This window comes from Sciurus carolinensis, chromosome 15, assembly GCF_902686445.1.
Source record: "Sciurus carolinensis chromosome 15, mSciCar1.2, whole genome shotgun sequence".
In the NCBI taxonomy this organism is placed as follows: domain Eukaryota; kingdom Metazoa; phylum Chordata; class Mammalia; order Rodentia; family Sciuridae; genus Sciurus; species Sciurus carolinensis.
Genome location: NC_062227.1, coordinates 28,470,176 through 28,486,445, shown reverse-complemented (window position 1 = coordinate 28,486,445; position 16,270 = coordinate 28,470,176). Strand labels below are relative to the sequence as shown.

General features: G+C 36.0%; 1 protein-coding gene across 2 annotated transcripts in view; it reads left to right on the top strand.

Annotated features, from left to right (window-relative positions):
* Nucleotides 1–16,270, top strand: part of Smchd1 (structural maintenance of chromosomes flexible hinge domain containing 1) — a 157,502-nt gene that overhangs the window by 114,405 nt on the left and 26,827 nt on the right. Inside the window, exons 41-44 of one of the 2 annotated variants that reach the window (XM_047526412.1) lie at nucleotides 150–272; nucleotides 9,194–9,384; nucleotides 11,937–12,046; nucleotides 12,193–12,263. In XM_047526412.1, the coding sequence (XP_047382368.1) occupies nucleotides 150–272; nucleotides 9,194–9,384; nucleotides 11,937–12,046; nucleotides 12,193–12,263 (495 nt within the window). The remainder of the gene's footprint in view (nucleotides 1–149; nucleotides 273–9,193; nucleotides 9,385–11,936; nucleotides 12,047–12,192; nucleotides 12,264–16,270) is intronic. The other variant, XM_047526413.1, reaches the window with a different exon arrangement.

Below are 16,270 nucleotides of genomic sequence, written 5' to 3'. Positions count from 1 at the left end.
TTATGATTAAACATAGTTTTTGTTGTTGTTGTTGATTAACTTTGTGTTCTCAAGTTTTCTGGATTGTTTACTTTTCTCTGCTGTACTTATTGGCTGCCTGGTACAAGAGTAATTTGGTTTCGTAGCTAATTTTCCTTTTTGAATTATAGATACCACACATTGAAGCACTTTTAAAAAGAAAGATGTCAGAACAGGAAGAACTAAAGAAAAAACCTAGAAGATCATGTACTCTTCCAAACTATACTAAAGGCAGTGGAGATGTTCTGGGGAAGGTTTGTATTTAAGCCCTTTAAGAAGAGGTATATTCTGTTATCTTGTTTTTGTTTATGGAAAATATGTTGTCTAAAAGTGACATTATAATGTCAAGTTTCTTTGTACTTTTTAATTTGTTCAAGTGAATTACTTAGTCTGAGTACCTTAATATGGATTTGGCAGAGCTTAAAACTGAATGGATAATTAGCACTATCATGGAGAGCTATGGCAGAAGTTGCTAACATATCTTGAATTGGGGCTCATTGTCTATTTAAACATGCTTTTATGTTGTTGAGATTTTTTTTTTTTTTTAGTTAAAATTTTTTATTTTTAAAAACATTTTGATTGATTTGATTTGATTTGTACAGAATTGGGGTACAGCTTTTCATTTCTGTGATTGTACACAATGTAGATTCACGCCTTTCATGTAATCATACATATATATAAAGTAATACTATCTGTTTCATTCTACTGTTTTTCCATCCCCACCCATTCCCACCCCTTCCCACCCCTTTTTCCTCTACACAATTCAAAGTTCCTTCATTCTTCTCTTCCCCCCGCCACCCCTCATTCGTATATGTTGTCAGGCACTTATCAGAGAAAACATTCGGCCTTTGGTGTTTTGGGCTTGGCCTATTTCACTTAGCATGATATTTTCCAACTTCATTTACCAGCAAATGCCATAATTTTATTCTTCCTTATGACTGAGCAATATTCCATTGTGTATATATACCACAGTTTCTTTATCCATTCGTCAGTTGAAGGGCATCTAGGTTGGTTCCACAATCTAGCTATTGTGAATTGGGCTGCTATGAATATTGATGTGACTGCATCACTGTAGTATGCTGATTTTAAGTCCTTTGGGTATAAACCGAGAAGTGGGATAGCTGGGTCAAATGGTGGGTCCATTCCAAACTTTCTGAGGAATCCCCATACTGCTTTCCAGAGTGGCTGCACTAATTTGCAACTCCACCAGCAATGTATGAGTGTGCCTTTTTCCCCACATCCACGCCAACACTTCTTATTGCTTGTGTTCTTGATAATAGCCATTCTAGTTGGACTTAGATGAAATCTTAGGGTGGTTTTAATGTGCATTTCTCCAATTACTAGGGGTGATGAGCACTTTTTCATATATTTGTTGATCACCTGTATATCTTCTGTGAAGTGTCTGCCCATTTCTTGAGCCCATTTATTGATTGGGTTCTTTGTATTTTGAGTGTAGTTTTTTAAGTTCCTTATAAACTTTGGACATGAGTGCTCTGTCTGAAATGTGTGTGTGGAAAAGATTTTCTCCCACTCTGTAGGCTCTCTTTTCACATTGTTGATTGTTTCCTGTGCCGAGAAAAAACTTTTTAGTTTGAATCTATCCCATTTATTGATTCTTGCTTTTATTTCTTGCACTATGGGAGTCTCGTTAAGGAAGTCTGGTCCTAAGCCAACATGATGGAGATTCAGGCCTACTTTTTCTTCTGTTTGGTGAAGGGTTGCAGGTCTAATTCTTAGATCCTTGATCCATTTTGAGTTGAGTTTTGTACAGGGTGAGAGAGAGGAGTTTATTTTCATTTTACTGCATATGGATTTCCAGTTCTCCCAGCACCATTTGTTGAAGAGGCTATCTTTTCTCCATTGTAAGTTTTTGGCACCCTTGTCTACTTAGTATGAGGTTACTTTACTTCTCTGGGTATGTCTCTGTGTCTTCTATCCTGTACCATTGGTCTACCTGTCTATTTTGGTGCCAGTACCATGCCGTTTTTGTTACTGTTGCCCTATAGTAGAGTTTAAGGTGTAGTATAATGATATCTCCTGCATCACTCTTCCTGCCCAGGATTGCTTTGGCTATTCTGGGTCTTTTGTTCTTCCAGATGAATTTCATGATTGCTTTTTCTGTTTCTATGAGAAATGTCATAGGCATTTTAATTGGAATTGTGTTAAATCTGTATAGTGCCTTTGGAAGTACAGCATTTTGATAATATTAATTCTGCCTGTACAAGAACATGGGAGATCTTTCCATCTTCTAAGGTCTTCCTCAATTTCTTTCTTCAATGTTTTGTAGTTTTCATTGTAGAGATCTTTTACCTCTGTGGTTAGATAGATTCCCAAGTATTTTATTTTTTTTGAGGCTATTGCAAATGGAGTTGTTTTCCTCATTTCCCTTTCAGATATTTCATCACTTATGTATAAAAATGCTTTAGATTTATGTGTGTTGATTTTATAACCTGCTATTTTGCTGAACTCATTGATGAGGTCTAGAAGTTTTCTGGGGGAGTTTTTTGGATCCTCTAAATACAAAATCATGTCATCAGCAAATAGTGACAGCCTAAGTTCCTCTTTTCCTATTCGTATCCCTTTAATTTCTTTAGTCTGTCTAATTGCTCGGGCTAGAGTTTCGAGTATGATGTTGAATAGAAGTGGTGAAAGAGGACATCCCTGTCTTGTTCCCATTTATAAAGGGGAAGTTTTCAGTTTTTCTCCATAAAGAATGATGTTGGCCGTGGGCTTAGCATAAATAGCCTTTACAATGTTCAGGTATGTTCCTACTAACCCTATTTTTTCTAGTGTTTTGAGCATGAAGGGGTGTTGTATTTTGTCGAACGCTTTTTCTGCGTCAATTGAAATAACCATATGGTTCTTATCCTTAAGTCTGTTGACATGATGGATTACGTTTATTGATTTACGGATGTTAAACCATCCTTGCATATGTTTTTGGATATGGTTTGCAAGTATTTTGTTAAGGATCTTTGCATCAATATTCATCAAGGATATTGGTCTAAAATTTTCTTTCCTTGATGTGTCTTTGCCTGGTTTGGGTATGAGGGTGATATTAGCTTCATAGAATGAGTTTGGTAGGGTTCCCTCCTTTTCTATTTCCTGGATACGTTGAGAAGTACTGGAATGAGTTCTTCTTTGAAGGTCTTGTAGACCTCGGCTAAGATTCATCTGGTCCTGGGCTTTTCTTGGATGGTAGGTTTTTAATGGCTTTTTCTATTTCATTGATATTGATCTGTTTAAATCGTATATGTCCTCCTGGTTCAGTTTGGGAGGATGGTATGTCTCTAGGAATTTGTCAATGTCTTCAGTATTTTCTATTTTGTTGGAATATAGATTTTCAAAGTAGCTTCCATGTTATGTATCTCAGTGGTGTCTGTTGTGATATTTCCTTTTTCATCATGAATTTTAGTAATTCAAGTTTTCTCTCTCCTTCTCTTTGTTAGTATGGCTAAGGGTTTGTCCATTTTGTTGACTTTTTCAAAGCACCAACTTTTTGTTTTGTCAGTTTTTTGAATTGTTTCTTTTGTTTCCATTTCATTGATTTCAGCTCTGATTTTAATTATTTCCTGTCTTCTACTACTTTTGCTGTTATTCTGTTCTTTTTCTAGGGCTTTGAGCTGTAATGTTAGATCATTTAGTTGTTGACTTCTTATTCTTTTCTTGAATGTGCTCCATGCAATGAATTTTCCTCTTAGTACTGCTTTCATAGTGTCCCCAGAGATTTTGATATGTTGTATCGTCGTTCTCATTTACCTCTAAGAATTTTTTTATCTCCTCCCTGATGTTTTCTGTTATCCATGCCTCATTCAATAGCATATTATTTAGTCTCCAGGTGTTGGAGTAATTTCTGTTTTTTATTTTGTCATTGATTTCTAATTTCATTCCATTATGATCTGGTAGAATACAAGGCAGTATCTCTATTTTTTTGCATTTCCTGATTGCTGCTTTGTGGCATAACATATGGTCTGTTTTCGAGAAGGTTCCATGTGCTGCTGAGAAGAAAGTGAATTCGCTCGTTGGTGGATAGAATATTCTGTATATGTCTGTGAAGTCTAGGTTATTGATTGTGTTATTGAGTTCTATGTTTCCTTTGTTTAATTTTTGTTTGGAAGATGTATCCAGTAGTGACAGCAGTGTGTTAAAGTCACCCAGAATTACTGTGTTGTGGTCTATTTGATTCTTGGAACTGAGAAGGATTTGTTTGATGTACATGGATGCACTCTTACTGGGCATAGATATTTATAATCATTATGTCTTCCTGATTTATGGTTCCCTTAAGCAGTGAAATGTCCTTCTTCATCCCTTCTGACTAACTTTGGCTTGAAGTCCACTTTATCTGAAATAAGGATGGAAACCCCTGCTTTTTTACTGAGTCTGTGTGTGTGGTTTTTTCTCATCCTTTCACCTTTAGTCTGTGGATGTCTTTTTCTATGAGTCTCTTGAAGACAGCATATTGTTGGGTCTTTCTTTTTAATTCATTCAGTCAGTCTATGCCTTTTGATTGATAAGTTTAGGCCATTTAATGTTCAGGGTTATTATTGAGATATGATTTGTATTCCCAGTCATTTGGGCTTATTTTTGGTCTTAACTTTTATTGGTTTCTCTTTGAATGGTTATTTCTTTAAAGTGTTTCTTCCCTTTGCTGACCTACATTGTTGTTTTTCGTTTCCTCCTCCTGGAATATTTTGTTGACAATATTCTGTAGCACAGGCTTTCTATTTCTAAATTCTTTTAGCTTTTCTTAATCATGGAAGGATTTTATTTCATCTTCAAATCTGAAGGTTAGTTTTGCTGGGTATAAGATCCTTGGTTGGCAACCATGTTCTTTCAGACCTTGAAATACGTTGCTCCAGGCCCGTCTATCTTTTAGAGTCTGGGCTGAGAAATCTGTTGATATCCATATTGGTTTCCCCCTATATGTAATTGTTGGTTTTCTCTTGCAGCCTTCAAAATCCTATCTTTATTTTGTATGTGAGGCATTTTCATTATAATATGCCTTGGTGTGGATCTGTTATGAATTTGTGATTTGGTGTTCTGTAAGTCTCTTGTATTTGATTTTCCATTTCATTCTTCAAGCTTGGGAAATTTTCTATTATTTCATTGAATAGGTTGCTCATTCCTTTGGTTTGTTTCTCTGTGCCTTCCTCAATCCCGATACTTCTTAAATTTGGTCTTTTCATGATGTTACATAGTTCTTGGAGATTCTGTTCATGATTTCTTATCATCTTCTCTGTTTGGGCAACTTTATTTTCAGGATTAAATATTTTGTTTTCATTGTCTGAGGTTCTGTCTTCCAAGTGGTCTAATCTGTTGGTGATGCTTTCCATTGAGTTTTTTATTTGGTTTATTGTTTCCTTCATTTCAAGGATTTCTGTTTACTTTTTTTTTGAGAATCTCTCTTTGTTGAAGTGATCTTTTGCTTCCTGCAGTTGCTCTTTCAACTGCTTATTGGTATGATCATTGATTGCCTGCATGTGCTCTCTTAATTCATCCTTTAATTCATCTTCATCATGAATCATCTTAATCATGTATAATCTGAAGTCCTTTTCTGACATTTCTTCTACCGTACTGTCACTGGATTCTATTAATATAGAATCTAGATTTGTTTGGATCATTTTCTTCCCTTGTTTTTTCATGTTGTTTATGTATCTTCCCCTTTAACAGTGCAGATCTTGGTTATTACAGTTTCCCCCCACAGGCTTATAGTGATCCTGTAGGTTTCCAAAACCTTTTCTTTTAGGGGGAGTTCAATATTAGCAATGCCCAGTTCAGGCAGTATGCAACCCTAGACCACATAGCCCCTCTGAGAACATTAACAATGTTGTCATAATAAACAGAATGAGTTCAATTATTATCTTCAGTATAACAAACAGATATGCAATAAGTTTCTAATGGAGGACAAAGAGAATGCGGAGGGGTGTAGGAAGTAGCTGTTAATGGGATAAGAAAAGAACATGTAGAAGTTCTAGATAATAGAGTGAGAGTGTAATCAAGAGAGGTTGGTTGTTAGCATGCGAAAAGGGGAGAGACTGAGGGAACAGGTAAACAAAAGTAAAAGAGAATGAGAAAAGTAAAGAAATAAAAACTTAAAATTTTTCAATAAGGAGAGAAAAGAAAATCTACATTACAACAGTCATATAGTATTCAAACCTCCCAGTCTTTAGTAGCCTGATGTATGAGAGGTACCTTATAATGAGCTTCAAGTCTCCAGCAGGCATCTGGATTTGTCCCATCTAAAGATGGATGATATAGATTCCCAGAATATCCAAGATGGCCACTCTGTCTTCCAAATGGGGAACTACAGCTCTGGGTGTGGGCGTGGTTGGCTGTAGGTCCTGGAGGCGAGGAGTGGTCAGTCTAGTTTTAGGATCCTGGACGGGGGTGCAGTCAGTCTGTCTGGGGGTCCTGGTGGCGGGGAGTAGTCAGTCTGTGTGAGGTCCCCGGAGGCAGGGCATGATCGGTCAGGCTGAGGAATCTTGGAGACGGGGCTCTATCAGTCCGGCCAGGGGTCCTACAGGGCCTGGCTGTTGTCTCAAAATAGCGGCAGCCACGTGTAACCAAACCTGCAGGTACTGTGACAGTGAACTTCTAGGCAGCATCAGGCAGCTGGTCCCCCACTGGTTGTCTGCAGTCAGTTCGCTGACTGCTGTCAGATGATCGGGAGGTGAACCTCGGGCCGTGGGTGATGGATAGGTGAAAGGCAGGCGATGGACAGGCAAGAGGCAGGCAAATGGCGGATGATAGGTGCCTGATAGTGAGCTATCTGCACTCAAAAAAAGTATTATGGCAGATTGCAGGTGATCACAGTAGACAAATGGGGTAAACAGCAGGAGATCCGTAAGTAGCAAAACTGCCTCACTAAGAAACATATATCCTCTGCTTGAAACCCGGGTTACACCGCAACAAGGATTGCAGCCTCCCTCTAGTCCGCCGTCTTGGATCCCTGTTGTAGAGTTTTACCGAGACTTTTATAGGTGATTGAAACTTAAGGGAGACAACAGAAAAGAGAACTATCAGAAGAATTCTGTCTTCCATGTCTAATGTTGGAGCAAATTCCTTAGAATTTAAGAAAAAGCAACACCAAAAACAAGCTGCCAATGGCAAGGGTACCATTCTTCTGTTTTCCTTTCCCTCTTTGGTTGCCTCTGTCAAATGAGTTGTTTTAATCCTACTGTTTAATCATGAACATTCTATATTATATTTTTCTCAATTAGAATTTCTATTTGCAGCTATTAATAAGTCATTCTCATATTTTTTATAGATTTTTTCTTGACACACTTGGTTTTTAATGCTGTTTAGATTTATGGCATATATACATGTATTTTACTTTTTAGACTTTTCTATTTAATATATCTTGTTGCCTTTACTGCCTTTTTAAAACTGAGGTATAGAGAGACTGAATGGCTTGCTCGCAGTCGCATGGCTAGCAGCAAGGCAGATCCAGGACTCAGATAGGGAGTTTGACTCCAAAGTCTGTACTTGTTGTTTGTGTGCATTATTCTATTTCAATAACCACTGTGTAAACAGTTTATAGTATTTCTGATTTATACATGAGGACATTGACGTTCAAGGAACTTAAATCCTAATTGTTAAGATATACTTAAAGGCAGAGCTTAAATGTAAACCATGGTCTCTCTGACTCCAGAGTTCATGGTAGTCTGAACTTTATATACTGTCACCCACCCTGGAATTGAACTACACACTGAAAATAAGGGGTAATGTGTAGCATTGTTTATTGCCAAAACCATGTTTCATTATTATCCAAATTCAAACCTGAAAACTGAAAAATTAAGAATGTGCATTCATAAATTAGAAAATAAGATGCTAATAGACAGTGTTTTAAAATGGTGTTCTCCAGAACCAACTTATAAAAGAGACCTTATTCTAAGCATGTGTACATGTACAAAGATACCTGTAGTCTCTTTGTGCATTTTAGTGTTCACTCAAAATAAAATTCTTTGTTCAGAGTATGAGTTCTAGCAATGTATAAAATAAATTTCAGGAGGAGAAATATATTTTAAAGTCTCCTATTTAAAAATTCCTCATCATATATCTTGAAAATCTTGGAGGAAATATTTGAAATTTTATTTCATGTAATTTCTCCTCTGTTCCCATGGAAGTACAAACGCTACCATTAGAGAAAACTTTCTAATTACTCCAAATCATCCTTACATTTTCTTTGTTGATTCCTTTTAAAAAATTCTTTCTGGCATTTACCCTAAAACTAAAACAGATAATAGTGGAAATATAGTGAGGAGCAATAGATGATTTCCTCCAAAATCTTCTAGTATATTTAGTTTTAACATGTGAATACCTCATTTAACTTGGACATTTTAGTCTTTTCCTCCTCATTTCCAAATATCTTGAAATCCCATCCCTAAATAAGAAAGAATTTATAGCATTTGTAAGATTGTTTGATATATTTAAATATAGGTATGTTTAAAGTTAGTTTAGTACAGCCTTATAGATTTTACTCCATTGTTTTATAGTATTTCTTTCAGAAAATAAATCTTATTGTCAAAAACAAGAACTGTTTCTTCTGGCTTTATATGCCTCTATTAATCTTCCTTACATTGACTAGAAATTTTTTTTCTTCGTTTGCATGTACTACTTTTTTTTTTTTTTTTTTTGCATGTTTGTTTTCATACTTTTTCCCACTAATTTCTATTGAATTGGAAAACATGGGCAGACAATATGATGTTTCTAACATAGATACAAAACATTCTTATTGTTAGGCAAGTTTGTGCTATCACATTAGGCAAAAATAAAGGGTAGACTTGACCATACCAATACAATGAATGAGGTTTGATATTAGCCACAATAGCCCAACCTTGGTGAACCTTGAGCAGGAATGCTTGTGACTTAAGGCAAGTATTTATAAATAGAAAAGTGATTATTTTCCTAAACTCCAAAGAAGTGTTCCTATTGGCAAATGATGAAAAAAATCTTATTATTTGTGATTTTTAGATTTGTTTTACGAAAGAAATATTATAATACGTAAAACAAAAGGTCATATTTATTATAACTATTTGAATTTAAATCTAAAAAATGCATTAATTACTTAGTACATTATGTTTATTAGTAGAATATAGAATACCTTTATTTGGAATAATACCAAATTTTTATGTTTATTTTCCTAATTTCCACTTGGTTTTTTTAAAATGGGTTATAGATAGCACACCTAGCACAAATTGAAGATGATAGAGCTGCAATGGTTATTTCTTGGCATCTCGCAAGTGACATGGATTGTGTGGTCACCCTAACCACTGATGCTGCGCGTCGTATCTATGATGAAACCCAAGGTCGTCAACAGGTGTTACCTTTGGATTCTATTTATAAGAAGACTCTTCCAGATTGGAAAAGGTTAGTAAAAAAGTAAAAGTGTTTTGTTTTTGTTTTAAGATTTCTAGGACTGGGGGTCTAACTCAGTGGTAGAGCACTTGCCTTAATGTTTGCAAGTTACTGGCTTCAGTTCCCAGCACCACAAATGAAATAAAAATAATTCCTCTGAAACAAACAGAGACTCAAATTATCTACATTATTCTTGACTTCATCACATATGAACATATCTCATTGATATCAGTATTGTAGTGTATTGAGTATATATTCTATTTTATTGCTGGTTAAATGTGTAGTTTGTTTTGTTTTGATACTGGGAATTGAACCCAGGAGTGCTTTGCCTCCAGGTTACATTCCCAGCACTTTTTAAAGATAAGGTCTCACTAGGTTTACCAGGCTGGCCTCACACTTTTAATCCTCCTACCTCAGCCTTCCAAGTAACTGGAGTATTAGGTAGGCACTACCACCTGGCCTAAATGTTTGTTTATATATGTGATGTATGTACATACACAAGCATATGCACACACAAATTCAGGACAAGTCTTTTTACCTTTGCAACAGGAAGGTTGGAAAAACATTATTGTTAGCAGAACGTAGAATACCTTTGTTTGGAATAAGGCTAGATATATATATACATTTTGTCCTGTTTATGTCCTGTAAAAAATAAGCCATCATTTAGGTAAAGAGGGTTTGTTAGCCCAGTCATTCACAAATATTAAAACTGCCAGTAGCACAGTTGAAGTGTAAAAGAGCATCTAGTTGACTGTTGTTATAAGGATAGTATTAATGTAGTTTCTTTAAGTAAATTGTCATTTTATTTGCTTTTCAGATATGTTTTAGGGAAAATTTTGTTATTTTCCTTGCCCTTTTTTGAAAAGAGTTCACTAAGTTGCCTGGGCCAGGCTTGAACTTGCAATCCTCCTATCTCAGCCTCCCAAGGAGCTGGGTTTATGGGCATGCACAGCTATGTGCCACTTAGACTTTTATTTTTTAAATAAAGAATGCTTAGGCAGTCTTATTTTTTAATGTTATGTAAGTATTCTGCCTATGTTGTTGTTGTTGTTGTTGTTGTTGTTGTTGTTTTTAATTCACCTCAAAAGACTGGAAGGAAATTCTAACACAACAAAAAAATTAAAGTGTTTAACAGTATTGGCCAATAACTTTTTCAGGTTCCCAAGTAGAGGTTTGGTTATAAGGTATATGTAATTGGTTATGAGTAAGAATGTGAAAGAGACCAGGAACTCAAATACATATATCCTATGTCAATAAACTTATGTATTATTTCATTTGGTCATCTAAAATAAGATTGAGAAAATAACTGGGATTTGAACTCAGATCTATTGTTTCTGCTCAGATCTCCCACCTTGCTGCTAATCATTATCCATTTTAGATAGCATAGAAAATCCTGACAGTGTTGAGCCACGCATGAGGGTACAAGCCTATAGTCTCAGAGACTCAGGAGGCTAAGGCTAGCAGATTGCAACTTCAAGGCTAGTATGGACAACTTATTGAGATCCTGTCTCAAAATAAAAAGGGCTAGTGATGTAAAAAGGAAAAAAAAAGTATTTATTTTATTTTTACTGTGTTGATAAGGGTAATACATTTTGTGAGAAAATTTTTCCCTCCAGGAAATCTCTTTTTATCTCTGTAATGCCTAAAGACCAAGTTAAGAATGCTTGATTTAAGGAAAGTACGAATTTGGTATTTAGGACCAAAGTTCACTCTAGAAACTGGTTATGCTCTCTGTTCCTACTCCCAGTGTTCTGCCTCCCTTTATTCACACTGCCTCCCCAACCGCCCCCAGCAAGGGGTGGAGGTTATTCTGCATCTTGCTAAAATTAGCTATCTGTATAAGCAAGCTCCCACCATCCCTTCATTCTGCCTGTATATAAAGTCCTACTGGGCATGATGGTGCACACCTGTAATCCCAGCAGCTTGGGAGGCTGAGGCAGGAGGATCCAGTAACTAAGTAAGGCCCTAAACAACTTAGTGAGACCCTGTCTCTAAATAAAAGGTGGTTAAGTACTTCTGGATTCAGTCTGAAAAATAGTCCCTGTCACTAATCAGCCACCATCTGTGAAATCTCATTGTTATTCAGGGGCTTCAGTTGTTCTTTATGAGGAGGGACAGAGATTCAGGGTGCTCAAGAGTTGCCTCCATCAGTTTCTCCCTCTTGGGTCTTTCCCCTTCCCTTTTTGCCTATCTCCATATGAAGCAGTTGTATTGTTTGCAACCTCATCTGGGGTCATCTTTAGAGAATGCCTTTCTTTTTTCTCTGTCGAACTAAACAAGTAGCTTATATTGATAATACAAACTGAGAGTACAGGTGAAACCAGGAAGACATTTTTATGTGGTAAATATTGTTTTAGTAATCATTTAGGAATATCATTTGTATTGAATTGGAGTTGATTATATGGTCAAAATGACATTCAGAATATTAATGTTTTCCACTTTTTTTACATTAAAAAGTAATAAACAAACAAATAAATAAAATAAAGTTAAAAAAACTATATGTACTTTGTTTAATACATTTTAATAAATGGGGTTTTTGTTTTTATGTTTTTTCTTTTTTTTAGACCTCTACCTCATTTCCGAAATGGAAAATTGTATTTTAAACCCATTGGAGATCCAGTTTTTGCACGAGATTTGTTAACATTTCCGGATAACATAGAACACTGTGAAACAGGTAAAGGATATTGTGGTGGCTTTCTTTTATACAGATGTTACATTTATGATAAAGATCTATTAAATGCTGATTATGAAAAAAATACCTTTTTAGGTTATAAGTGATAGTTTTATTAATTTAATTCCTTTTCTATTTTACTTTTCCAGTATTTGGTATGCTCTTAGGAGACACCATTATTTTGGATAATCTAGATGCAGCCAATCATTATAGAAAAGAGGTACATGTTTAATTTCTTTTTAAATCTGTATCTCCAATTCTAACATGTTTTTAAAATTTAATATATTAGAACCATATACAAAAATCATTCCAACTAGGCGTGGTGGCACATTCCTGTAATTCTAGTTATTCAGAAGACTGAGGGAGAAGGATCACAAGTTCAAGGTCAGCCTTAGCAACTTAGCAAGACCTTGTTTCAAAATAAAAAACACTGGGGATATAACTCAGTGGTAGAGCACCCCTGAGTTCAATCCCCAGTACTGCAAAAACAACCACCATTCCATTTGACAATACATATAAAATGTCTAAATACCTTGTCAAAGCCAATTTAAATTCTGCATATTGATGAGCAGCATAAAATTGGTTAAAACATATGAATGAATGGGCCAAAATGCAAATTAAAATGGAGATATGTTTTTGGACAAGAAAATTGAAACTCAGGACAGCATTACTGGTGACAATATTGGAAAAGAGACACTCTCAAATAATATTGGTGGAAACTGTAATTTTTTTTTGGCTTTATCTGTGCATTATAGTTATACATAATAGTTGTTCATTTTAACACAGTCATACATGCATGGAATTTAATTTACTCCACTTAAGTCCCCAGTGCCCCTACTTTCCTTCTTCCTCCCTCCTCTTACTCCCTTTTCTCTACTCTTCTGGTCTTCCTTCCACTTATTTTTAATTGGTGTTTTTTAGGTATATATAAAGGTGGAATTCACTGATATATTTATACATGCACATAGCATAATTTTGTCACATTCATTCCACATTTCCTCCCCTTCACTGTCCCTTCTCAATCTCCTACCCCATTGATATTCCTTCTATCTTTATGATATATGACCCCTCCCTGCCTCCCACTTTTTTCCCCCTACTTTGCTCTAACTTCTACATTTGAGAGAAAATATTCAACCCTTGATTTCTGAGTCTGACTTATTTCACTTAGCATAATGTTTGGAACTATAATTTGGTGTAGCACTTTTGTGTTAGTTTGCTAGGGCTGCAGTAACAAAATATCACAAGCTGCTGCTGGGTAGCTTAAACAGTAGAAATTTATTGTCTCACAGTTGTGTGCACTGAAAGTCCAAATTCAAAGTGTCAGCAAAGTTAGTTTATTCTGAGAACTATGAATGGGTCTCTTCTGAGACTTTCTGCCTGCCTTGTAGGTAGCTGTCTTCTCCCTGTGTCTCTTCACATTTGTGTATGTCTTTCCTCTTAGTGATAAGGATTCCTGTCATACTAGATTAGAACTTTGTCCAGTGACCTCATTTTAACTTTGATTACTTCTGTAAAAATGCCATCTCTAAATTAGGTCACATTCTGAGGAACTCTGGGAGTTAGGACTTCAACATAATGATTTTGAGGGAACATCTTTGGACTAGAGTCTGGCAATGTAAGTGTTTGAGCCAGTCATGGTGGTACTCATTTGTAATCCCTGCATTGTGGGAGGCTGAGGCAAGAAGATCACAAGTTCACAGCCTTAGCAAATTGGTGAGACCCCATCTCATAATTTAAAAAAATAAATAAATAAAAAGACTGAGGATGAAACTCAGTTCCTGAATTCAATTTCTAGCTCAGAAGTAAATAAATAGGGCTGGGGTTGTGGCTCAGTGGTAGAGTGCCTGCCTAGCACGCATGAGACCCTGGATGTGATCCTCGGCACCATATAAAAATAAAATAAAGATATTATGTCTATCTACAACTAAAAATGTATATATTTTTAAAAGTAAATAAAGAAGCATACATGTATGTGTGTGTGTGTGTGTCTGTGTGTGTGTGAGAGAGAGAGAGAGAGAAGAGAAAGAGTGTTAATAATTGCTACATAAAAACACTCGAAAAGTTAGTAGGATTCAAACAACATATTCTCATACCTCTGGATTTCTCCAAGGGATATTCGCCATTTTCAGTGTTATCTAGTTACACTGGGATGATAGAAGCTTGCCAAAATGCCCCACTCACATAGCTGGCAGTTGGTGGTTATTGCAATCTAGTCAGTTAGCTATAATTTTTCTCACCCACCAAGGTGAGATAAGGTAAGTTAATGCTGTTAAGAGTTTGAGAAGTGATAGTGGGCACAGTAACACATACCTGTATTCCTAGCACTCAGAAGGCTAATGTAGGAGGGTCGTTTGAGTCTAGGAGTTTGACAACAACTGGGTAAGATAGACTCTTTCAAAAAAGAAAAAGAAAAGAAAAGAGCTTTAGATCCAGGAGAGCAGTGCCATCCTTGACTTCATTTTGACCCTGGGGCCACATTTTATTGCAGACCTAGGGTGACCACTCCTTATTCAAGAACATTTGGTTGGCTACATGTCCCAAATTATAAATTTATTCTTGAAAACTGATTAGTTCCTACTTCATCTCCTACTCAAACTAGCTAGTTGATACTAGTGACCGACTAGACTCTGAGCTGGGGTATAACTGACAGCCTTTAATTTCTCCATGTCGACCTTTTCCTTGTGACTGTTTGCACTTTTACCCTGCATGTCTTGTGGGTTCCAAGAAGGGGTGTTCTAAGAACTGAACTCAGAAACTGTGGCCCTTGTAATTCCCAGCCTCAGAAAGTATATAGCCCCATTCAGTTATCAAAGTCTGGCTAGTCCAGATCCACGGAGTGTTAGGACATGATAGGGAGATGAGAGTAGATTTCTTTTCCAGGGGAAAAGCAGCAAAGATTTATATCTATCTTTAAACTGTCACAAGGTGTTATAATAATTTATCTTAACCTGATATGTTCCCACAAATGTCCCAAGAGATGTATGAGAATATTCTTTATAATATAAAGAATTGAGAGCTGGGGTTGTGACCTGCGGTAGAGCACTTGTGTGGCATGCATGAGGCCCTGGATTCATTCGCCAGTGCATGCACACACACACACACAGAATATAAAGAATAATAGAAATTGTCTGAACGACCATCATCTAAGAATTGAACAACTCCATTATAGTAACTTATGTAATATAGTGGAAGTAACTATTAAAAAGAATGTAGTTTATATGTTCTAACAAGGAAGTGTATAAATATTTGTTGAAAATTTGTAAACTGATATGTATAAGATAAAATAACCTTAATCTACTTGAAAACTTGAAAATAGGTTCTGGACTTTGTGGAATATATTACAAAGGATTTTTACTTCTAGTAAGAAGAGTTTTGCTTTGGAGACAGCATCTTGTTAAATTGCCCAGTCTGTCCTCAAACTTGTGTACCTTCTCCCTCTGCCTCAACTGGGATTATAGGCATGCACAACCACACCTCACTTCATATTACTTTTATGTTTTACTTATTTTTAAAAGGAGAGCTGAATATGTAGCTCAGTTGTTCAGCACTTGCTTAGCATGTGCAAGGAAGAACCTGGGCTTAATCCTCAGCATCACCAAAAAAAAATTTTTTTTGAATATTTTTAGTTGTAGAGGGACACATTACCTTCATTCATTTTTACATGATGCTGAGGATCCAACTCAGCACCCCACATGTTGCAAGGAAGGCGCTCTACCTCTGAGTCCCACCCTCAGCCCCAAAAACATTTTTAAAAGAAGGAAGTCTATTCTGAAGGAGTATCCTTCAGAAGTCTGTTGTACAGATAGAGTAAAGTAATGCATATATAGCATTTAGCAAAAATCCTGGATTATGGTAAAATTTCAATAAGGGAAATGTTTCTTTGGATCTGAGATCTTGAATTATTTTATACATAAGAAGTTTTGGTATTTTTTGTCCTAGGGATTGAACCCATTGCCTTGTGCATGCTAAGCACACTATATACCATTGAGCTTTATCTCCAGCCCCAAGAAATATTAAATTTTAAAAGTATGTTGTTAGGGGCCTGGAAATGCCAGGAGGTAGCCATGTCTTGAAATTATTATAAATTATTATAGGTTTGTAAATTATTATAATTGAAACTGAGTAAGAATGTTTGCAGTTACATAACAGAAGACAAGCCAGTTTAAAATATGAATCAATAATCTACAACTTTTGCCTTCTAGAATCATGGGAACCTTAAGAGATCAT